Source organism: Podarcis liolepis (genome assembly GCF_965112155.1).
Source record: "Podarcis liolepis genome assembly, chromosome: 10".
Taxonomy (NCBI): Eukaryota; Metazoa; Chordata; class Lepidosauria; order Squamata; family Lacertidae; genus Podarcis; species Podarcis liolepis.
Window position 1 is genome coordinate 55,889,054 of NC_139562.1, and position 26,188 is coordinate 55,915,241.

Here is a 26,188-nt window from a genome sequence, read left to right on the forward strand (position 1 = left end):
TTACTCTGAATCTCCTGACTCCCCACCCCAATCCCTTCCATGGGTCCTTTTGATTCTATTTTCAGCTGTATATCAGTACTTCTCCATCTATAAATTCTGTTACATTACAAGTGTACAGTGGTACCTCAGGTGAAGAACTTAATTCATTCTGGAGGTCCATTCTTAACCTGAAGCTGTTCTTAACCTGAGGTACTGTTACCGGAAAAATCCGAGGGCTCCCTTGGACAAAAACAAAGACACCAACCAGGATAACTTGGAGCAAAACAGCAGCCTGTAGGCTTGGCTTTTATTGAACTGTTGCAACAGGGTGTTCCCCTCACTTGCAGGAGAGAGGAAAGACCCAGAAAGATGGTGTGCAAGACCTTATAAAAACTTTTGAAATTTCCATTCTCTAGGTCAAGCCCACCCCCAGAAACATCATGCATACATTACAGAAAGGAGGGGTTGACATCATGCATACATTACAGAAAGGAGGGGTTGACATCATGCATACATTACAGAAAGGAGGGGTTGACATCATGCATACATTACAGAAAGGAGGGGTTGAGGGAGGAGTTGTGGTGGTAACCTGAGTGTCCTGTCACCTGGCTGGTTCCTCCTTTCCCCCTGCCCGTGAGTCACTTCCAGGAGACAAAGGGGAGTTGGAAGTTTCCTACCCCCAGAGGGAAGATCTGATCATTGTCCTTTGTTTCAGTCCATGCTGAATCCACTCCCATATGCAAGTTCTTTGTGATCTTGATTGTCTTCTGTCTAGGACCATCAGGGTCGGCATAGCAACTGGGCAGGGCTCCTGTGGATGTGCTGGGATGGTGAAGGGATTATGGCTGACCAGAACCAAGCCACCCCCCTTTGATAGTCCTTGTCATATGGAGTAAAACAAAAATGGAACAGTGCAAATCCGATGTATGGTTGATTTTTCTATGAATTTATAACAGAAGTGTGGCATATGTAGTGTGTGAGTGTGAGTGTGTGAAGTTTGTACAAACTGAATGATTGGGGTGGGGGGTTCCTGCTACAGTACCACTTTAGCTAATGGGGCCTCCCGCTGCCGCCGCCGCGCGATTTCTGTTCTCATCTTGAAGCAAAGTTCTTAACCTGAGGTACTATTTCTGGGTTAGCGGAGTCTGTAAACTGAAGCGTATGTAACCTGAAGCATCTGTAACCTGAGGTACCACTGTATTTAAAATCCTGCTAATGTTTTGACCTGTCTAGAGTGATTTTATATATACATTATAAAACAGTTCCCATCCTTTTTTAAATTTCTTGTCTCCTTGTTTTGCCATTTCGGCATAGTCCATCAACTTGATTTGCCATTCTTCTCTGGTCAGGGCTGTCTCTTCCTTCCATCTCTGGGCTAGTACAGTGGTACCTCGCAAGACGAAATTAATCCGTTCCACGAGTCTCTTCGTCTAGCGGTTTTTTCGTCTTGCGAAGCAACCCTATTAGCGGCTTAGCGGATTAGCGCTATTAGCGGTTTAGCGGCTATTAAAGGCTTAGCGGATTAGCGGCTAAAAGGCTATTAGCAGCTTAGCGGCTTAGAAAAAGGGGGGAAGCGGGGAAAAATTGGAACACTCGCAATACGTTTTCGTCTTGCAAAGCAAGCCCATAGGGCAGTGGCGTAGCGTGGGGGTGCAGGGGGGGCTGGCCACACCGGGCGCAACATCTGGGGGTTAGGGGGCGCAAATCCATGGGTTAGGGGGCGCAAATCCACGGGTTAGGGGGCACAAATTACTTGCCTTGCCCCGGGTGCTGACAACCCACGATACGCCACTGCCATAGGGAAAATCGTCTTGCGAAGCAGCTCAAAAACGGAAAACCCTTTCGTCTAGCGGGTTTTCCGTCTTGCGAGGCATTCGTCTTGCGGGGCACCACTGTAACATCTGAGCGGCTGTTGTAGCATACATGAACAGTTTCCCGTATGGAGCACCTTTTAAAACATTGTGAAGAAAGAGATGGGGCCCTACTCTTTTCTTCCTATTGTATTTTAGTGTTCTGTTGGAAGCAGATGGGCGGGATATAAATAATAAATTATTATTATTATTATTATTATTATTATTATTATTATTATTATGCATCACATGGTCCTTCTCCCTCACTAGGTGGCATAGCAGTGGGCAGCGGAGCTGCTAGTAAGTTGATGAGACTTACCATCCCCTTCCCTATCCCCTTCCCCACTTTTTACAGAATAGACATGCTCCAGAATGAAGCACCTGCCATCTTCATTTCACAGGCAGCCCTCTGGAAAAGGAAGAAGGTGGGCACGACGGTTAGGAGCTTTGCTCTGCAGCATGGCTGCTCTTTGAAACAGAAACAAACTGGAAAGGAAGAAGCAACAGTAGCAGCTGCTACTGGTGTGGGGAGTGATTTGGGAGGATCCTGAGCTATGGGGCTGCCCCAGACCTGTAGCACAGCAACCTGCACTCCCTAGCAGCACCGCTGACATTCAGACAAATTCCTGCCCAGAAGTGGGAGCTCTGTCCTTGGTCAAATGATTCTTCCTCCAGTTATCAGCCTCCAGGGAGATCTTTTAACAGGAGAATTAGCAAATATTGTCAATATTGTATGTTGCATCAAGCGCCTTTGGGCAAAGCATTGATTGATAAATGTTATAAATAACAAAAATAGCAAATATTGGAGCCAGCCCTTAATTTTGCAAAGCAGAAAGTGTTTGCTATGGCATGGAACATGCAGCCAATTAACAGATCTGGACACTCGTTCCTTTTCCACTTCCATAATCCAGATTCACAGATGCCATGCCTGGGGAGGCTGAAGCGTTGGCCAACTTTAGGAATTTATCTACACTACAATATTCTAGCAGCTTATCTAGCCTACAGACCTAAATCAGTGTTTTATCAGTTCAACTGATAAAAACTTTTTTTAAACAACAACAACTAGGAAGTATGGTTTCCTAGCAAATTCTGTTGGAGAAAACACAGGCAATAGGAAAAACAAGACTCATATTTCAGCCGTGCTGTGAGTTTTCTCCACAATTCCAATGGCAGAAGAACATTGTAGCAGCAAATCTTCATGCTTGTTCAAACTGGCCATGTTTCCCTGCCTGTGTGCTTGCCTTTTCCCTGACCCTGGGTGCTGATAATACCTGCTCCACCTCCCACAACCCAACACAGCTTGGAAAGTGATTGAAAGACATCTGGCTGAAGCAGAAGGAGAAGAGGGCAGCAGGGAGAAAATGGATATGGAAGGGGGAAACTGACAACTTGGAATGCTCGTTTGTCAGTTTTGTTATAAAGGTCAGCTCAAAGCACTGGACAAGACAAGCCTCTTTATATATTGCATTCGTCTCCTCTCATATGTATCCCTAGCCCTCTGGTGAAGGGTCAGAGTTCCCTGCGAAGAGGAAATAGCTGTGAAATTAGCTTAAGTCTATGGCGTCGCTGTGCACAAATGAAAGTTGTATTCAAAGGAAAGGATAATGGGTAGTTTCGTGCCTTTTTCCTTTGGATTTGGAGCATGTTTGCTTCAGTGAAATAACTTGATGGTATTGGAACTTGGTTGCAGTGGTGTGTTGAAATAAATAGCACGGTAAGATTGCTGGTTGAAAGAATAAAGAAACTTAAGGTCAATTAACTCCAGTTTTTCAAAGATATCAGAGCACAAGCTCCAATATGGAGTCATGCGGTCAAGAGAACCAAAGGCGCCCTAACACTAAGACAAAGAAAGTAGGAGGAGGAAATAAAAGTGAAAAGGGAAGTGATCTGTATGCCAATAAGTAGTTCCTAAGGAAGGAACCAACAGGAGAAAGAATATGTTGTATTTCCATCGCCCCCAGATGGTTCAGGTAACTAACTGCAAGCACTGTTGCTGTTCTTCCCAAGAGGTGGCAGGGGTTAAAAAGGAGCCCATGACTGCTCAGGAGTTGCTGGGAAGAGTATTCTGACTATATCTGAACAAATGAACACATTATAGGATGTCCGAGGGCTTGGCTTTAGGCTTGAAATTATTTTCCAATAGACACAAAAAGAGAGAAGGTGGGATAGTCAAAGATGGAGGGAACACAGGGAAGTTAGCAGTTGCGGTGTTGCCAACAGAAAAAAAAATAAGCAGTGAGGATGTTGAAAATGGAGTGTTTTTGGGTGACTTGGGGAGCCAATAATTGGAAACAGAACCTTTAACCTCTGGGGCAGAGATTCAGATCAGATGCAGGTTGAAAGAAACAAAGCCATTATCACTGATGTCACGGGGTGGAACCTCTGACTGCAATCTTCAGATTACTTACTGATAGTCGTGGTGTTTCACAGAATAAGCAAGTAACCCTGAAGATCAGGGTGTAACCATGCGGTCCTATGCATGTCTATTCAGATGTAAATCCCATTGAGTTCAATGGGGTTTAAATTGGGGAAACACAGTAGCCTAAATCAGATTAGGTAACAACATCTGTCCAATACCCAGCTCATTGAAATGCAAAAGGCAGTCACTAGCATGTTTCAGTTTTGGGGTTCATCCCAACTTGTTCCTCCAGAGGCGATCTGCAGTGAAGTGTGCAAAGCCATCTCTGTAGCTCAATATGAGCATGCTCAAGCAGCAGCTCTTTAACAAAGAATTCCATCCCCCCCAATCAATTTTGTAGATGCAGGTAGTACTAGCTAGAGCAGGGGTAGGCAACCTGTCAGGGAACTGCCATCAGCTCAGAGGCGAGAGGTGGAAGGGCAGCTGGGTTACAGGGAGCCTCCGAAGAAGATCGTGCGAAGCAGCTCTTCCTCTGACAAGGAGGGAAGCCCTGCCTCCAGTGGGGAAGGGATACAGGGATCGGAGGATGCAAGGGAGAGCCACAACACCGAGCCTGAGCAAAGCGGGGGAGAGACAAGTCCCCCTGTGCCAGCGCCCTTTCTGCGCAGTCGGTTTAAACACAGAGAGGGGAGGAGAAGGATGGGGGTCACACGACTGTTATGCTGGGGAAAGTTTAAGGACCACCCACTCCCAGATTCTGCTAGCGACTGAGCAGCCATGGACTTGAGACGCTCTGCACTGTAAATGTTTTTGTACAGATAATAAAGCCTGGAAAAGACCAGTGGGAGTCTTGCCTGTTTGCTCTCGAGCAACCACACCGGCACATAACACAACCTAAGACTTACAAGCGGCCCATGTGGGTCGTTTAACCAGCCCATGAGCTGCCCCCGAACCGAGCCACCCACTCTGTGAGTCCCCACGTGCTGCACTAAACCAGCGCGGCGCAGCGTGGCGTGGGGACTCGCTTCCGTGGCGCCGGAAATCGTGTCTGCGCAGATGCCGGAAATTGCGGGCGCTCGCGCACAATCCAGCCCATGGAGGGATCTCCGCTGGAGTGAACCAGCCCAGGCGAGATAAACCTTGCCGACCCCTGAGTTAGAGCTCCCATTTTTTTCCTATGTTCCTGGGCCTTTAACATCTGCATGCTTTTTTAAGCGCAGGGATAATGTTTAACTTTTTTTTTTTTTTAAGCGCCAGGCTTTCCTTCAGCACCATTGCAAGGTCACGGATGCAGTTGCTGAGCACCACATTTATGCTGGGTGCAATTATCTGTGGGGTAAAGGTACAACAAGCAGGTCATCCTTAAAAACTGGTATCCCTATGACTAGCAGGGAGAAAGTTAGTTTCCTCCAGGAGACAAAGCACTCGTGTTCAGGTGGGTGGGTGTTTCGTAGAGAGAGGGTGAGATTTAACTGGCCTCAGCAGGAATGAATTAAGGCTGCTAGAAGGGATTATAAGAGGAATGAAAGGTGAACCATCCACTATATGCTCTTGGATATTTGACCTGTGATGAAAGGAAATGTTGGCTGTGAAAAGCCTTCCTTTCTTAACTAGCTGAACTCTGAATCCTGGTATACCTGATTCTCCTCATTTTGTTCACCCCTCAGAACAGTAGATAGTTCCTTTCTTTCCTTCAGTTTATCTGAGCTTTTCCAGAGGCCGATGGAAATAAGTCAGAGAGGTGTGGGAACATATTGGTATAGAAAAGAATTTGCAAGAGGGATCTCACCTCATGTTGAAGAGACTTTTGGTTATTTTCTTCTCCCTCTCAGGGAAGGTAGAACAAGAATGAGTACAAAAAGGGGGGTTTCAAAAGGGTTAGAAATGAAAGTAGCACCTAGGGTGAAAGCCCCATTGAATTCAATAGGATTTACTTATGAGCAGGATTGCTCTGTCTGCTACCATATTAGTACAAAGGTTTTCTGTCTTAATATAGCATTCCATGGATACAGCAAACTTATAATTAGTGTCTCTGAACCGTTTATTCACTGCAGTGCTCAGTAACTGGCAGAGCATCATGTAAATGTTGTGCCAGTATCAATCTCTCATTGGCGCAAACCATATTGCGTGTTCCTGGTTTGCCTGAAGCTGAGATAGAAATCTGGAAACATTTTCCCCCCATTGAGAATAATGGCAATACGCAAAATGATACAATGCTCTTGTTTATCAGCTGCTTAGCTTGATCTCAGATACCATTCTCAAATGAAATAAAACTGTTTAAAGGGAATAATGAAAGCACAGTTTCTCAGGCTATGTTCCTGACATTACCAGATCTTCTTTGCTAGGAAGGGAAATATATTATTCCTGATTAGTATCTTGGGCAAGGACCGTTCAGACTCTCTCCCCCAACACACACCAAGAGCACATATGAAGGGCAGTGGGTACAGATATGTGCAGCACATTCTCCTTGAAAATAGGAAACAACAACAACAACAACCCATCTGAATGGGTTGATGTGTAGATGGGTTCCCACGAGGCAAGACACAGTGGTAACAACAAGAACATTTATTGAACTACATAACTGGATAACAGGGGCAAAGCAACTGCTTATATACATTTCTGAAGGCCTGGGCCACTCCCACTCCCAACGTGATTGGCTCTCTAAACTTCCAAGCTGTGAATCATGACTCAGAGGGCCCATGGCAGAGGCCCAAATCCTGAAATGTTCTGAGATTGGATATCAGGTATCAAATCAGAACACAGGAGCTCAGAATCCTTAGTCCAGACTCAAGCTCAGGCAAACACAGACCACTGAATACATAACACAGTTCACTCTTCCACCCTATCACAATCATCAGGATCCACCCTGAGGCACCTGCGTAGCTGAGCGCTCTTCATCTGACCTGCCAGGCTCCATCGTCTGCCTGCATCAGGTGCCATAAAGCTCTAACCCTACTCCTCATGGCCAGTTCTAATGGAAACCACCTTTAGCTTCAAGGCTCCAACCTCTGAAGTTTCAGAATGCAAGCTTCCGAAGGCCTAGTAACCTGATCTCAGGTATGGTGGTTGTTACTCTTCAATATAGGTCTGCACCTATAACAAGCAGAAACTTTATCGACCATTCCAGAACATATCTGGCAAGCATCCTAATGGAGCGACTATGTTAAAGTCTGTGGTTTGAATAAGCGGACACACTTGTGGCATCTTTGTGAATTAAAATGCTCACAAAGACCGAGGTTACCACAATATGAGATTATTTAGGTTCATGAACAAGGGGCGCTTGACTATTCTGCCTTACCATAGAGGACAACATAAAATACTGCGGTCTACTTTGTCACTAGCAACCACTTGCACACCGACTGCTAGTGAGGAGCCGAATAGTACACATATAAGGCTTTAAAGACCACAGGACTCAGGCTTCTTATACCTCCCCCATATCAGTTTTCTAGATACTGTGTTATGAGACATCTGCCTTATGGTATACCAATGTGTTTTTGCTTTTATTGTGTGTTTTGTGCTCTCGTTTTGTATTTTTATGTTGTGAATCAGCCTGAGATCTTCAGATGAAGGGCAGTATACAAATTTAATAAATAAATAAAAATAAAAAAGATTGATTTGTTTAAGTAATGAAAACGTAATTATGAACATCCTTCGAACTTTGGGTATCTGGCCAAAGTACCGGTACCTTTTTTCTTTTCTTTCTTTGCTTCTATTTATTACCTAACCTTCCACCCTTATGTTCTTTTTACCCATCCTCAACACAGCTGCATAGTCACAAAGTATAATATTCGCTCCGCAGTTGAACTTGAAGCACTGCTTATTTACTTTGCTTACATCAAACTTCATGTGAACCAAAAATATAAGACTGGTCTACTAGAATCAATGGGAATTTCCCCATTGGTTTAAATAGGGTATGAGAATATCGTCACACTTTCTAGATGCTTAAAAGGAGTCTTATGCCTGGATTAAGCACTTCACCAGGCCTTTACCCATTTTATATGCTGGATAAAGGCATTGCTTGTTCTTAGAATAAGATCTGCAATGGAAGAGGGGCTCCTGATCTTATGGGAACACAGCGTAAGTAGCAGCAACTTAAGACATGGACTTATTTTTAGCAAGTGTATTTTGAATTGATGTCTCAACAGCATCGTGTACCAAAGCTTGTCCCACATGGGAGAGTTTGTAGAGGCTCATTCCAGCAGACATTGGATTCCTGGCTTCTCTAACTGTGAAACCTTTGGCAGGTCCCCGAAGCTTGCTGTGGCTTAGTTTACCATCTGTACTATGGACATAATTAGACTTTGCTGGGGCAGCCAAGCTTTGGGAACTGATTCCCTTGGCCTGGCTTAGTAAACAGCCTGCGTTCAATAGCTTGTGGGCACCTGCTTCCTAGTCTGTGAAGGCGAAGTTTCGTGCAATGCATTAAAACGTTATCGGTTTGCAGCAGAGATAATTAAATCTGCAGATGCTTCACAGAGTCTGATTGTATACATATTTATTATAGGTGGGTGTGAACATGATTTTTTGTTCTTGGTACTATGTAGGTTTCCTCCCACACCTTCTTACCGTAACAAAGCTTATGCTTAATTCATGCCTTGAACTTCTAGGCATGTCTCTCTTTATCATAGCTGCCAACTTTCCCCTATTCTTGCAAGGAATCCTATTCGGAATAAGGGAATTTCCCTTCAAAAAAGGGAAACGTTGACAGCTGTGCTCTTTATCAAACTAATTGCAAATAAATAGCTGATTTATCATCTGAGATCGCGCTATTATTTCCGATGCCTCTAAAGATATCACTGCCAAACTTGACACAAGGGTTCCCAAGGTCAAGACAGCAGGCACCATTTTGATTCAAAATGGCAGACCACAATGTGATATTGCCCATTATTTTGGCATAGGTTTGCCTGTCTCTTGAGATATTGTCAGCAAACGCAGCACATAGTTTCTTCCCAAGGTGGGGTGGTAGACTTTGTCGCTATTTCGATGCTGGACATCATTTTGAATCCAGATGGTAAGCCAAACCATCACTTTGGCATGACTTTGCCCATTTTTTGGCATAGGTTTAGTTGGCACAAGGCTTCCAGAGGTGGGAGGGGCAAATGTCTTCACTGCTTGGATGCTGGGCACCATTTTGAATCAAGATGGCAGACTGAAACATGGTATGCAGATATGTTTAGGATGGGGCTCTATACGTCCCCTCGCCCCCCCCCAAAAAATAGAAATAAATAAATTGCTTCTCTTTTAGCTTCATCTGCCATCTCATATTCTTCAGGCTCTTTTGAGTACCATGCATTGTTCACCCATCCTCTCAGAGGGTATAGGAATAAATGAGTGGCAGGAAAGTTGATGTGATCTCTGGTGCTAGTTTTTCTTCCATCAAGAAGTTATCACAACTGAAGAATCGGTTGCAAAAAGAATGCATATATAAACTGGTTATTCAACCTGGAAAGTGCAAAATGACGGTTGTTGTAAATTAAGCAGTGCAACAGATTAATGAGCTTCACCGAAATAAAAATATCATTAATTCACCTTGTGAGATTCTGTTGTTCTGAAGGGAAGTCGTGGCTCCGACAATAATGTATCACTTTGCAAGATGTTTTTGGGGATGGAAATAATGCATTCTTTCTGATCTTGCCCATGTTTCTGGTTTCTGAATCCCCCAAAAGTCAGACAATCTAATCTTTTCAGAGGGGGAAAGAATGCAACAGTCGTGTTGAAAAATGGCACACCGTTCATGCAAGGAACACTCTTTTTATAGGCAGGCCACTTGGAGATTTTTCCATTAAGGCGATAGGTAAGACAGAGGTATAATGCAGAGTCTGCTCTGATCATTCATGTCAGCTGTTCCTTGCCTGATTTCTTCTTGATCTGTGTAGAGTAAAGGCACATTGGCCCCACGTGACTATTGCAGAGCCGCAAAGCCTCAGGAGCAATATGCTGAAGAGAATGTTTAACTTCTGTAGAAGTGTTATGAGCCTGTCAATAACTATCCAGTCAAGCATTTGACTCCTTTTCATTGCTGCTGGGCTTTTTTTGCAAGGGGGGGGGAGGAGCTGTTGCAGACTTTACAACAATAAGCTCATATGTGCGGTACAGCATGCAACACAGGAAATCAGGAGGGATTGTAACAGCCATTTCCATAATTAGAAGGGTGGAAATCCTGCATTTTGCAAAGTTTCTAATCACAAACATAGTCTTCTGTGAGTGCATGCCACTGTAGACCATTTCTGTGAGCCGTTATTTGCATTTAAAATAATAATATTTTTTATTATTTTTCCATTTAACAATATATATTCACATCATTATCATTCACTTTACCTCTTTGGCTCTTCAGAGCCTATCGACTTCCTTCCCTCCCACCTCATGGTTTTCAAATGTTAATCTTTATATCATAGCATTTTATGCATTTTCCAATTCTAATTTCACTCCTTACGAAATACATCATAATTTAAATAAATATGAAAAGAGAAAAAATTCTCATTACAAGTCTTCAGACTAGTGATGTTAATTGCTTACAATAATCTTTCAAATATTGTGTAAATTTACTCCAGTCCTTTTGAAATACTCAATCATGCTGGTTCCGGATTCTTCCCGTCAGCTTCGCCAGTCCCACAAAGTCCATCATTTTCATCTGCTCCTCTTCTTTCATTGGTACTTCTTGTTTTTTCCACTTTGGGGCTTAAAGAATTCTTGCTGCTGTTGTTGCATACATGAACAGTATTTTATCATCTCTTAGTATCTCTTCCCCCACTATACCCAATAAAAAGGCTTTTGGTTTTTTCACGAAAGTATTTTTAAACATTTTCTTTAATTCATTATGTATCATTTCCCAGAAGGCCTTTACCTCTTTACAAGTCCACCACATGTGGTAAAAGATACCTTCTTTTTATTTGCAGTTCCAATACTCATTAGTTATTTGCATTTTTACTGATGTTCACAGTAACTAAACATTTGACAGATCCAAAAAACCTGATCTTCCAAGTGTTCCTATTTTCCAGGGACAGCCACAGATTTACAGAAGTCATCCCGGTTTCTGATTTGATCCCTGAATGTCCCATTTTTCCTTAGGACATCCTTATTTTCGTTGAAGAAATGTGGGAGGGTGTGGAGTTTTGCAACCCCCGAGCCAAGGAGATAAGTAACCATATAACCTTTAGAGGTCATCTGAAGGCAGCCCTGTATAGGGAAGTTGTTTTAACATTTAATGTTTTATTATGTTTTTATATGTGTTGGAAGCTGCCCAGAATAGCTGGGGCAACCCAGCCAGATCAATGGTATATAAATAATAAAATTATTATTAATAATAATATTAATATTATTATTATTATTATTGAATAGGACGTTCCTATTTTCATCGGAGAAATGTCAGAGGATATGCAAAAAGGAACATATCACATAATGTCATGATATATAGTAGCATATGTTTATTTATCTACACCATAGGTCATGACAGAAACAGTTTAATTTAATGCAGTTGCAGGCCTTTAAAGTCAACTGATTAAACAGTCAACGTTGCTCATAAAAGCTGCCATAAATCATAAGAAAAACGCAACCATAAATTAACATGCCATTAAAGATTTAATTGGTCTTGAAGCAGTCTATCACCTGTGTGTCAAAAATAGTTCTGGTACTACCATCTCATCACCAGCACAGAGGCAAATGAAGCCACCTTTTCCATTGTACAGTGGTACCTCGGATTAAGTACTTAATTCGTTCCAGAGATCCGTTCTTAACCTGAAACTGTTCTTGACCTGAAGCACCACTTTAGCTAATGGGGCCTCTCGCTGCCGCTGCACCGCTGGAGCATGATTTCTGTTCTCATCCTGAAGCAACGTTCTTAACCTGAAGCACTATTTCTGGGTTAGCGGAGTCTGTAACCTGAAACGTATGTAACCCGAGGTACCACTGTACCTCTACCATTGTAACTATATTAATTGCAGCACAGTTTTCTTGGCCCTCTGCTTGAAAATAAAATAGTTTTTTTTCTAAGTGTTTTGTTTAAAGAAGAAATCCTTTCAATTATCAAACTTGTTTCCTTCCTGTAAAGGAACCCTGACCATTAGGTCCAGTCGCGGATGACTCTGGGGTTGCAGCGCTCATCTCGCTTTATTGGCCGAGGGAGCTGGCGTACAGCTTCCGGGTCATGTGGCCAGCATGACTAAACCGCTTCTGGCGAACCAGAGCAGCGCACGGAAACACCGTTAACCTTCCTGCCGGAGCAGTACCTATTTATCTACTTGTACTGGCTTGCTTTCGAACTGCTAGGTTGGCAGGAGCAGAGACCGAGCGACAGGAGGTCACCCCGTCGCAGGGATTCCAACCGCCAACCTTCTGCTCGGCAAGCCCTAGGCTCTGTGGTTTAGCCACCCGCGTCCCTTCCTGTAGGGAACAGCAAGGATCAAAAGCTGCATAGGATTCCATTCATTGCAAAGCTTTGCACAAGCCTATTGCCAAACCGTGTAGGAGCTTGAGAACCCAAGACTCGGCTGCCCTATCATATCCAGTGCACATGAAGGATTTCCTTACGTGTTTTGAAAAGGATGAGTCTCAGCTCATCCCGAGCTCCATGCACACATTGGAAAAGATAGACAGAAGCAAATCTGGCTGGTTTCGAAACAGAAACTGCAGCAAGTAGAAGCCTCCTAAAAATTACCGGAATGCAAGAGATGTGTGCATTTGTAATGCACATGCATGGTTCCAAATGCTACTTAAGATTATTACCAGTGGCATTTTAAATTAACTACTCCAGTGTGCCGTTCTGAAATAAATGACTAATTAGGGCTCACTTGCCAGTGTTTAGTCACCAAGCAGCTTGGAAGCTATAGGGAGCAGTTTTATACCGATTTGCTTCACCCTCCACAGACAAGCAGCCTATTTTGCAGTTGCCAAATATAATTTGACAGCTCTATAATATTATTTCATATTTTTCCTTTCTTGTTCCACTGTTTCAACACAGGCCATTCCTGTCCTTCACTAATGGTATTTTCTCGAGCCACTATCCAAATGAAAGCATCTGATTGTTTGTTTGCTTTAATGTACAGAGAAGCATGCCAGCATTGGAGAATTACCCTAATTTCCCACATTAATTGTTTGGCTGTTTGTGAATAAATGCTGGTTTGTTTGTTTGTTTGTTTGTTTTGGTTTATATTCCACCTGGTTCTTGAGAATTAGGTTGGGTGTAAAAAAATGGGGGGGGGATAGAACCATGCATTAAAAATATAAGAAATGTTAAACTGAAATAGCCCAATATTTATTCTTCACAATACAGGAATAATTGGAAATGGGAGAGACTTAAGATTACCACAGGAAAACTCTCAAATGCAGAATCTGGCATACCTTCTCAATCCAATTTGCCTCCTATTTGCAGCACCCAAAAGTAATCTCCATCTTTGTAAATATAAAAACTTGCTCTTTATTTTTGTCCTCTAAAACAGAATATTACAGAAATGAAAACATATTATGGGTTTGTTAAACCAAAGTTGTTTTTGGTGTGTGTGAACAGGGCCACAGAAAGTTGCCTGTAGATTGTTTCCTGTTTTCCAGAAGAAGAAACCCATTTCAGTATTGCTTGTACATTTCCTTTTACAATGGCTCGCTGGACTATTGTGCTATATTCCAGGTTATTTGGAACTTAATTATTAGGTGCAGGCTACTAGTGATACAGGTGATTGCCTCCTAATGCACAACAAACTTCCACACCGGCTTTCCATTTCTCAGAACAACTTGAACTTTCAATGGCTAAGGCTCTTGGTGATTTGAGCCATTTTACAGATCAGAAGGAGCTTCTCATCTTCTGATTAGTGGCAGCTAAACTGGAAAGCAAAAGGTGGAAAGACTCAGAGATGCAGGAGAGCTCTGTCAGTGGAGGGCATAGGCCTCTTAAATCTCTAGATTCGACCCCCAGCTCTATAATTCTATGACTATGTTGTCAAGCTTTTGCAACGTTTGTCAAAAAGTGTAGCCTCATTCAGATAGTTAATGCAATAGCTCAGAATCTCAAAAATGAAATAAAATACTACAGTCCGAAGCAGACATATTTTGTACGGCATTGTATTTATTTATTTTCATTCAATGTATCAGCAATCATGAGCTTCAACGGCACCTGTCACTTGTCCCTTTGCCTCTCGGGCTGAGCTGTTTTCACAGCTGGCTCCTCCAGAAGGGGCTCCCCTCTTGCTCTTAAAGATCATCACTGTGGCTTTGTTGTTTTGTAATGTTTTCCTGTTTACACTGGTGTAAAGCAGCAATAGGGACACGAGTGGCGCTGTGGTCTAAACCACGGAGCCTTTTGGAAAGTCGGTGGTTCGAATCCCCGCAACAGGGTGAGCTCCCGCTGCTCTGTCCCAGCTCCTGCCAACCTAGCAGTTTGAAAGCACACCAGTGCAAGTAGATAAATAGGTACCGATGCGGCAGGAAAGTAAACTGTATTTCCATGTGCTCAGGTTTCCGTCATGGTGTCCCTTTGCACCAGAAGCAGCTTAGTCATGCTAGCCACATGACCCAGAAAGCTGTCTGTGGACAAACGCCAGCTCCCTTGGCCTGAAAGCAAGATGAGCGCCGCAACGCCATAGTCACCTTTAACTGGACTTAACCGTCCAGGGGTCCTTTACCTTTACCTTTTACCTATAAGCGGCAATATAAACCAAACAAGAAATATATATTATATGCCCTCCTGCTATCTTTTGCTTCACCATTTGGCCTCACTCTTTTCAGACAACTGTTGCACCATGATTTTCATTTCTCTGTACTCAAGACCATGTTCACCTGCCCACTTTGTTGACCGCATAACTCACCTGACGAAGTTGCCTCTGGTCCTCTAAGGGTTAACTCCACAATAGATCTATTAATTTTTAAGGTGGCATAAGACTCATTTGACTTGGCTTTCAAGACTCAGGGTCCCTAGACACCTTGTTGAATTCTTCAACCAGCAGGACCTATATTTTCAGACAAGAATAACTCGTACAAATTAGAATACATTTGCTCACCCTGCTTCCGTTCTGTTTTCCTGCAAAATTTGATTTCCGCCACCTTCTAATTTATTTATCAGCCACTGTGATTATTGCTGTCTAAAGTTTTTCATCTTTTTCATGCATTAGTAAGGAATGACCTTGCCTTTTAAAAGGAACACTGTCAGGTTCAATGACCTATTTGTTTTACTTTCCCAGTCTCTGCAGTCCCCTTTTTACAAGCTGCAAAATAAAACCAAAAAGTCATTGTACTATCTTTTTTTCTCCCCTCTTTCAGCAAGCACAGCAGAAGTTAGACAAGAAACCCCACATGGGTATAACATTTGTGGAGAGAATGTAATTGAACTGGAAAGGAGGGTATCTGCAGTACGTGTTTGGGTACATTTGTGTCTCACTGTGTAAAATATGACACATTTCAGCTGCTTTCTGGTGGTGTTTTATGCCCTCTAGTGGGGCAGAAGATTATTGTAGCACATTAGTTTTCCCCTGCTTTGGCTTTATTTCATGGATAAATTGGATTCATTCCTAACTCTTAACCAGCAAAAAAAAAAAAAGATTTAAAAGTTTCTCTGCAGAATTCACTATGCGATTTTTACTTTTCAGATGAGAAGTATCTTATAGTCTGTTCCTAAATAAAGAAATGCACCAAATTTAATTCTATATAACTGATCAATAGTTTAAATTTTTCCTTCTAAATGAGAGGGAACAGCATCTTAGCCCCTGCCCATCTATTTCTGTAGGGCAATTTAGAAACCTTTTGAGGGACGAGTCACACTTCCTCATCTTGGACTGCCCATCCTTATGATACAATCTCTGAAGTGCTACTCTCTTCCAACCCATAAAAAGGAGCGCTGCCATCTCAGAAGGGATGCTAAATAAATTCAACATCCTCCAGCCAAGAAGTTCATGGGGTAGGTCAGCGCCAGATTTAGGGTTGTGTGGGCCATTCCCCCCCCACAAGATGCTGAGCTAAGGGGGCACAAAATAATAAGAATAAGAAAACCTGTGTTCATATGTATACCTACTCAAAGTAACAAAAGGAATTACAGTCATACCTTGGAAGTTGACCAGTTTAGTTCCCGAACATTTTGGCTCCCGAACGTCACAAAACTAGAGGTGACTGTTCTATTTTGCGAACAATTTTTGGAAGCCGAACATCTGATGGGGCTTCCGAGGCTTCTGATTGGCTGCAGGAGCTTCCTGTAGCCAATCAGAACCCGCACTTTGGTTTTTGAATGTTTTGGAAGTTCGACTTCCAAGGTAGGACTGTATTGTGAAAATATGAAAAAAAAAATTGGGGGGGGGCGCACCCAACTTTGTCCTTGCTCAGATGCGATATTACCCAAGTCCACCCCTGCTTTGGGTGCATTTCTGTCGAACCTAACAAAAACTTTGAGAGGATTAATGGGTAATCCCTTTGTATGCTGTGCTGAGGTCACTGGAGGAAAGATGGCGTATAAAAGTGATAAACAGGAATATAGAATATGCCATTGGTCCATCTATCTCAATATTGTTTACATCTCTGGGGATGCTGCATACGGAATGTGGGTCAAAGTAGGAAAAGTTACTTACAAATGAAAGTAAAGTAGTAGTCGTACCTTGGATCCTGAACGCCTTGGTAATCGGACATTTTGGCTCCCGAATGCCACAAACCCGGAAGTGAGTGTTCCGGTTTGCGAAGATTCTTTGGAACCTGAACATCCCACGGGCCTTCCGTGGCTTCTAATTGGCTGCAGGAGCTTCCTGCAGCCAATGAGGAGCCGTGGTTTGGTTTCTGAACGTTTTGGAAGTCGAACGGACTTCCGGAATGGATTCTGTTCGACTTCCAAGGTACTACTGTAATGTGGCTCTATCCATTAAAATTCTAACTAGGGAAATGTACACAGGTGACTTACATGGCAGTCATGTTCTGGGGATAGCACTTAAAGCCAAAATCTCAGAGTTGGGTTCAATGGCAGGTAGGACTACCAAAGTCTTTTTTCCTGGACACCTGCCCTGTTTCCACCTCCTTTTCGTAAAATAGTAATAATAATAATAATAATTTCAGCCAAGCCCGCCAAGCTGGTTAAATATGTGTGTAAATTGCGAGTTACCTTTAAAACAGAAATCTCTCTTTTTTTTCCCCCACCACAGGTATGGTGACATGGTGCCGAAGACAATTGCTGGGAAGATCTTTGGCTCGATTTGTTCCCTGAGTGGGGTCTTAGTCATTGCCCTTCCAGTTCCTGTCATTGTCTCCAATTTCAGCCGCATCTACCATCAGAACCAACGGGCAGATAAGCGCAAGGCACAAAAGGTGTGCTTCTACTTTCCATTCATTACATTCTGGGATAGACACAAAGCGGTTCTTTTGTATGCTGTACGTTATCAAAGTGAATTTATCGTTGTTAACGAAGAAAAAAATGTGACGGCTTCAGAAGCTCTGGAACAAAAACAAAAACCATCAATTGGAAATTGGCTTTCACACCTCCTGAAGATATAACTACTTCATTGGTTGGTTTGACACATTAAAAAAAACAACCTTAATAATTGTTTTAAATTCGTGCATATAAAAGCATGTCTCTAAAATTACGTTTTTAAACCATTTTGAGTGGATTTTTATACATTTTGAGCATGCGTTATTAATGTTCAAAAATTGCAAGTATAATAGAGAGTTCGTGTGGATGGAAGTGGGGTTTGCAATGGGACGTTATAGTCTATTTCTTTAAACCTGCAGTCTTAATTTTTTTCCTGTATCTGAAATATTGATAAATCATCTTTCATTCTACCTGATTTCAAGGTTGCTTACAATGGGTATCTCTATGTGTGCCTATATGAGAAAAAAAAGACCTCACTGAAACCAGTAAGATTCAAATCTGAGTAAATGTACATAGGATTGACCTCCCTGTGGCACTTGAACCATTTAAGATCATTTATATGGGATGTGATACCAGTTTAAGTGGTTGTTGGGTGAATTACATTTATTTTCCCAAACAACAGTGTTTATATTATTATTTTCACTATTATTTTACTTAAAACAAACAAAGCTAAACCCTTCATTTTCTCTCATACCTCCTTTCCAGCTGTGAATTCAAGAAACCTTTAATTTCTGCACAGCCAAGGAATTATGAATGAAGTGTTCTTCGTAATCAGTAAAAAATCAATTTCACTCCAAATGGCCACGGGAAACTTTAATTAACAGCCTGCAAAAACCCTAGCTACCTAGAGAAGCCTAGTGTGATATTTTTAATAAAAGGTGGAGTAGTAGGAGCTTAAGGAAAAGGTGACTTTTGAATCCATTTTTAAGCCAAGGCATTTCACATGATTGTGATCTGTTAAGAACCTTTGCTTTGTGTTGAGTATTCTTCAGCTCTTCATTTATTTCCTGAATGATTGTGGAACCTGCAGGAGGGTGACTTATCTGAACCTCCTCTTTGACCAAAGCGTGGTATAAGTGGATGTACCATATACCACTTTAGGCAGGAAGAAACAGCCTATAAAATAGAAAAATGTATTTGAAAAACCGTGTCATTAATTCCTGAAATGCTCCCAGTGTTTGAGGAATACTTTAGAACTACCTCACTAGGGACCAAAGTGCATTTCCACATAAGCCACATAAATATAACTTTCAGATTAAACAAGTTGTTAGCTTCACTGGAGACGTGAGGATATAATTAAGCAAAGCGCTTGGCCTACATTTTCATATAGAACAAATGCTAAGTATAGTTTGCACTCAGACAATTATCCCTTCAGGAACTGTAAATCCTCTTTCAGTCATCATACACAGAGATCTGCATGAGTAGATGAGGGAAAGACACATTAAATATTGGTGCAACTCATAACTATCTGAACTTTAAGTAAACCCAGTTCCAAGAATATCGTCCTGTCTGTGAATGTGTGGAAAAGCCAAGGAAATCCTAAAGTCTCTGTTGATTAAGACTTGAGGTGTGAGAAAATAGATAGGTAATTGATGCTCTGCAATCTCTGGTTCTTGGGAGAGCATCTCCAGGTCCTCCTCACTGGGGGCAAGAACAGAGGTCCACCCTCAGTGTGGGGCACTGGACCTCATATTGTTGTAAACAAAATCTGCCCCTTTTCGCTTATGGGGTATCCAAGAGCCCGTATAGAGTCCTTACGTGGGTTCCCTATTGGTAGGAGAAAATTACAGAAGCCAACCAGAGAATATTGAGAAGCAAAGCAGCTAGTAAGCCTGATCTTTATTGATCTCTTGCAACAGGGTGCTCCCCTCACACGCAGGAAAGGAGGAGGACCTCGAACAATGGCGTGCAAGGCCTTATGTAGACATTTTAAATTCCCTGCCCTGGAGCTCAAGACCACCCCTCCATACATCATACATACATCACAGAAGGGGTGTAACCCAAGACCACCCCCCCCACAAACATCACACCTACAAAACAGAAAAGGTGGTCTACAACAGAAATTTGAATGTTGTTTTTTCTGTCTGCCAGGTTATCTTGATAATGCCTTATCTGATTGCCTTTTCTGGTAGTCTTTTCCTGGTCTGTCACCCTTTGAGATGATGATTACTAAATTCCTGTAACAAGGAAGTTTTTTTTCACCTCCTCCCTCCTTGCAGAGAAACAGTTGGTCAGCTTGGGAGTCAAAATGGTTTCAGGACTGTCTTCCTGTGCTGCTTCAGACATGTGGTTTATGTAGGTGTTTGCTTGGTAATTTATGAACATTTATTATATATCTAAGACCTTAAAATTCTTATTGCAATATGACTCCTCCGTGAGAGTGCAGAAAGACAGACAGTGTCCCTCCACTGGGCCTCAACTTTGGAGCAGGCAAAAAGGTGGTCCAGAGGGTATGCTGGGAAAGACTGTGGATCCAATGGATCTAAAGCACTCCTGTTCCCCTTACACCCCCCTCCCACAAAATGGGAGACAAGCTATACTAACTTTAGCATACCTTCCTACATTTCTCCAATGAAAAGAGGAGAATCCTATTCCATCCCCTCCAACATTTCTCTGATAAAAAGAGGGACGTCCTATTCAATCAATGGAAGGCAAACTTTTTTTAATGAATAAAAACCTAGAAAGCAGGAGTGAAGGGGAAACACCACCCATCTGCTATGGTGGCATGAGCTCATAGCTGTCAACTTTTCCCTTTTCTTGCGAGGAATCCTATTCGGAATAAGGAAATTTCCCTTAAAAAAATTAAACCGTTGACAGCTATGCATGAGCTTGGCAGGGCATAGGAAAAGGTTGCCCCACCCACTTTTGGATTGTTTTATGAATCTGTTTTCTTTGAAACCAGGGAACAAATTGGTCTCTCTCTCCCCCCACTTTCTCTTTCACATTAGAACATCAAGACTGTAAAGAACGAACACTAAGCAGCAAAACTTCATGCTCGATTTTGTGTGAATAGTAGATAGTTAAAATGCTATTGAAGTAGAATCAAATTTACCACTTTACAAAAAAAAGAAAGAATCTGACAGATTTTTATCAATCTCAAAGGCTAGAAAGGAAGAAAGCAAGAGAATTTCCAGTCACTATTTACTGTAGGGCTGTGTCCTCTGAAATATAAGGAAATGTCCAAGGTTTGAAGAAAAAACAACAGATGTTTAAAGGTTCTGCACTGGTGATGTATTATGATGCAAATGACAGGGAATAAACCCCAAACCCAGGGCCCAATTTGTGTTTACTGGATATGCAAGCAATCCAGAAATTATTCACACAGAATAGATACACTCTTTCTATGTTATAGACTAAGAATTCATAGCATACAAGGAAAAAGAGATTGAATTTGGGGAGTGGGGTTCTGGAAATAAAGCTGGATGCATTACTCCTGGGATATGAAATTTTTTTGGCAAGTCGGCAAATGCATTCATGTTTGTCACCTATCACCCAACCTCTGAGAATAACAGCATTTTTTGAGCTTCCACATTCAGTATCCATTAGGGAAGTTGTGAGATCATGTTCGCTGTTAACATTCGGAGACCACAAAATTCAAAGGCAGCCCCATTTTCCCTGATTCCAAATTCATTAAAGAACTGAGTAGCAGAGGGGTGCCATTTTTAGCCAGACAAAGAGATGCAGTTGGCAGGCAAACGTGGTACAAATTCGTCGTACAAGATCAATAGCTGAATTCAAGACACATACAAGGAAGGGGGCATACGATTCCAGAAAGTTCCCTTTGTGTTGGCATTTTTGTGCTGTATGTGCAGGGAGAAATCTTAAAGCATCTTTCATCTTAAATGCCCTGCCCTTCCTCCAGAGATTGCCAGGCTCCCAGGTGCCTTTACCCAGCATCAGCATTCTACTGATTAAGGGAAGAAATGGGAAAAACATCACAGCCAAGACAGATGACTTGCTCCAGTAGTACCTGCATTCCCTTGTTTTGAACTGCGGCATATGCGTGCGTGTTTTTTTCCATCCTGTTGCACGAAGAGAAAAGTGCTTTGCATTGGCGAAATCAAAGCCCAAGCCCCTTCAGCGCACCTGACAAAACACTCAGGTGGCAGGTGCTAATGGAAAAAATACAGTTCTTTTCACTCTCTGATGACATACAGAAACCATCCATTCTCCACCTGGCACCTCTCGGGGACTAAACATATTAAATCGCCCCAGTGAATTCTGTCAAAAGCAGCTGAATATGAACAGTAACTGATAAGTTCAATTTTGGCAGCCTGTTCTGTGATTAGTAGTACAGTGGCAGCATGAGAGAGGAAAAAATGACAGGAGTAATTTCAAGAGCAACTAAGTGATATTTACTGGACATGTATTTGCTTGGAACACTGCTTAGAAAGGAGGGAATTGCCCACAGATTGCACCTGCCAGTAATGTCGCATTGCAAAGATTTAATATAGCTAAGGGCTCTCTTCCACAAAGCACTAGAGGGCCTGCTAGAAAACATGCTGTTCTGTTCCTCTTTGATTTTACACATACAGGTGCACACACACACACACAATGAGTCTATAGCGCATAGGAATATACTTGACCTCCATTTTGTGTGGACTCTTAAAGCCGTCACATAGCCCAACTTGATGACAATCTGGGTGAGGATATCTGGGTATGGTTCAGGGCTGGCCCTGTCATGAGTTACAGTGTGGCATTTGGCTTAAATATCCGCTTCTGTGTTTTTTTAAACAGTGGGATGTTGTTATTGTTTATAATAATACCTCAGATGCTGGGATGTCTTGGTCTCACCTTCAGCTGAGTAGCGTGCATGGCAACATTATTTAGGGTTGCCATATTTCAAAATTGTTGAGCTTTTTTTAAGAAAACCACAGAAATTATTGAGCTTTTTTTAGTAAACCCACAAAGTTGTTGAGCCTTTTTCCATAAAAGCTACAAGAATTTGGGGCTTTTTTAGGCATTGAAACCCTATATTCTTGTGTGATTGTTTCATACAATCTCACTTGCCCATGAGGCAAGGAGAGATAACTGCCTCGGGTGGCAATACCCACCTGACCCAGCCCCACAGTGGCCTCTTAGCGAATAGGAGGCACAGCTATTCTCCTCCCACCCTTGTTCCCGATGTAGATAGTTATTTCCACCTTGTTCCTGATGTAGCTCTTCATTTGCTCCTTCCTCCCTGACCAGAGGGACACCATTTTGTGGCTCACCTCAGGTGCCAAAATGTATTGAGCTAGCCTGCTGACCACAACTTAAAATTCATTCCAGTTATTGCATAATGAATTGTGATGTCAGTTGGCTTTTCCTCTGTACTGTTCAATGGCACTTGATTCATCAGGAGTTACTTTCTGGTGTTGTATGTCATCCTCATGCTTTACTAACCAGCTCAGCATGCATTACACTAAGATTACTTAAGGCTGCATCTTACAATGCAGAGGCAGCTTGAAACTTTGGTTCATGACGGCTGCACCTTTTAACTAATTTATATGTTCTTTAAGAGTATGAAATACTAGAGTGAATGACTAGGAAGTTGGAGACTAGGGTTTAAATCTCTACTCAGGTATGAAGCCTACTTGACTTTGGGTCAGTTACTATCTCTCAGCCTAACCTACTTCACTGAGTTGCTGTGAGGATAAAACAGAGAGGAAGAAGAGCATGAACACTACCTTGAGCTCCTTGGAAGAAAGTTGGCCTATAAATGTAATAATACAAGCCCCATCTGCATTATACATGTAGAACAGTATCATACTAATTTAAGCTGCCATCGTTCCCCCCAAAGAATCATGTGAACTCAAGTTTCCTAAGGGTGCCGAGAATTCCCCTCACAGAGCTATGATTCCTAGAGTTCCCTGGGAAGAATGATGAATTGTTAAACCATTGAAATTATAGCTGTATGGGGGCAATAGGGGTTTCATCAACACTCGGTAGAGGTAACTCACAACTTACACACATTTAACTTGTGCACATCCAACTTTACGTGCTTGGCAAAAGTTAAAAAAATTAAAAGTGGGTGGAAAGGGGACCGGCATCCAGGGGAAAAAAGGTTTTGGCAACCCCACCTGCCATTGATCCAGTGTGTTTTGACTAGACACAATTTTGGTTGTGCACGCTATCCCCAAAAGTTCCAGAACATAACCCCTGAGTAAGTTGAGAGTTGTCCATACTCTTAACAAGTTCCCATGATTCTTTGAGGAAAACCATGGCTCTTTAAAGTGGTATGATATTGCTTGTGGTACAGTGCAGAAGTGGCCAAAAATGAAATAAATACTCTTAAGAGCCTGTCAGCCATTATCCTGAGGTGGCAGCTTAGAAGGGTTTTGACAGGCGTTCTTTGCCCATAGTATATTATGTGTAACTGGTGTTGGATCCTTCCTTTCCCAGCCCCCCAAACTGAGCTCCATAGCAAACAAACAAACCTGCTCAGAACAGCTATATGGTGTAACACTGTCAACGCATGTGGAAGGTGATGTATCCTACTTCCATGAAGCCATTGTAGATCTTCAGTGGAAGTTACCGTAATTTGGCAAATCCACCTTTGTGCTTTTGCCTATGGATACAATTCAAGGATTCTGTCAGTATTTATAATTAACAGTGCTTGGGGGGGTAGGAGGGACGTCTGCCTCATTTCTCCCCCAAAATTAACTTGGTAACTTGTTTTCTTAAAAATGAAGGATTTAAATCTTAATGGAACAAAACTGCAGACCAGCTTCTTCCAACATGCTTCGTGAGTCAACCTGGACTGCCACCTAAAAAATATTCAGCGCTTGACTTCAGATATCAAACACTAGCAGCTTAAGCACATGAACAAATTCAATATGGCTTCACCCAGCGCACACATTTTGCCATAAAAGTAAAGTGACTGGAGAGAGTACAACTGTTCATATTCTGAGAGGTCAAGGGAAGGCTGTTTTATTATCTGCCATGCATTTGATCCTATGAAAATTGTTCCTTTCTAACAGAACTTGTAATCTTTAATGTTGACTTCCTGCTGTTCAATTTACACATCTTACTTGCTCAAGCTGACATTCTTACTTTAAACTTCTTCTTTTTTGCAGTCTTCTTTGTTCTCCCTCGTGTTACGTCCCGTACTTGAAGAGCAATCTTCCTTCTAAGTTGTGCTGGCTAGCGAGCAGGGAAATGCCTGCCCTAAAAATCCCTTCCCACCCTGTCACAGATTTAGAATTATAGAACAAATATAGAGAGAGACTTTGGGAAGGTTGTAATGCGTGGCTTCTACGAAAATCCATCAGCCCTGCCCCTGGAGGCAAGCAGCATTTGAAAGGAAGCTTCAGAGCACTGACTCTTTAGTGCCTCTCAAACTCCAATTAAAATGAAATTTTAAAAAACATTAATTTCATTTATGGGGTCAATACAAGGCTAGGAATCAGTGAAACTAGTTGCAGGGACCTACCAGGACGAAAATATCAGCCCTGATGAGACTCCTACCCAGCTGTTATCAACATGGGACTGAGAGTCATTTTAAAATAAAACAGCACAGGGGATTTATTTTATTTATTTAAGAGATGGCTCAGCTCTCCAAAGCCAATGTTGAATTGACTTAGAAATGACCTGGGGGGTGGTAAATTTCCTCCAGTAGTCCACTTCCCAAAACATGACCACCCTCTTCTCTTTCCTTACCTGGGCAGCTGTGGCAAAGGACTAGCAGAGAAAGACCCACCTTCCTGCTACTCTTCCCCTCCATAACTTCTCTCCCTTTCTTTCCATCAGCTTATTGCGCTGGGGAAAGGCATGGGGATTCATATTCTTCTCAAGGATTGCCTCCTTAGTTCTGAGAAGACTACAAAACCAAAGGATTAGCATGCTACAATGACAGAGAGTGGGTCTCCCCATGAGCCACCACTGCTCTCATCCCAGATAAGTAAAGGGAGAATATTTAAGAGAGTCAGGGCTTGAAGTACAGTAGTGCCTTTGGGAGTTAGGGAGGCCTGGTGTGAAAAGAAGAAACAGGAAGCCAGGAGTTCTTCTCTGGCTCGGATTTAAATCTGAGCCTGAGAAGAATTGTAAATTCACCTTCCAGTCCCCTAAAGTTATTTCCCAAGCCCACTTCAAGAGCAGCATTTCTAGTATCTGTGCCTTTCACATTGCAATCTAGCATGTTAGCCAAGCCCTGATAAATTGATCTGGGTGCTGGTGGACCATCACAGAAGGTTGGGTAGAACCAGAGGTTTTGCACCCCTGATTTATCATGGCAATGACACAGGTTGTAGAGCCAGTCATTGTGCCTGAAGAGCAATCACATCCCTAAATGGGACCTTGAGACATCAATCTGAAGCTTCAGGCCCAACTTACCATTGTCTACCTACCAGTCTCCCACAGATCTGTCTTCCCAGAAGGACAGTCATTCTTCGCAGCCCAGTCCAAGTAAAGGTCTGTCCCAGTCTACATCCTGCATACTTGTGAAGTCATTGCTGCTAGCTTCTGCCAGTTATTATAAATTAAGCACAGCTATCTGGGAGGGAGAGAGGGGGTTGCACCATCAAATGACTATCTGGAGAATAGAATAACCCTCAAGAAAACTGAAGTCGGTCAGTCCTAGCATATGCAGTGTGTCTTAGTTAGAAAGTCACTGCACTTCAGAAAGTTGTATACAGATGGGCGAGCCAAGCTGCACCCAGTCCTTTCCTCATCTTACCCTCCCTTATGGTAGCTTTC

General features: G+C 42.4%; 1 protein-coding gene across 1 annotated transcript in view; it reads left to right on the forward strand.

Moving 5' to 3' along the window:
* KCND2 (potassium voltage-gated channel subfamily D member 2) overlaps window positions 1–26,188 on the forward strand; it is a 288,864-nt gene that overhangs the window by 254,915 nt on the left and 7,761 nt on the right. The window contains exon 3 of the mRNA XM_083463561.1: window positions 17,289–17,451. Coding sequence (XP_083319687.1) covers window positions 17,289–17,451 — 163 coding nt within the window. The remainder of the gene's footprint in view (window positions 1–17,288; window positions 17,452–26,188) is intronic.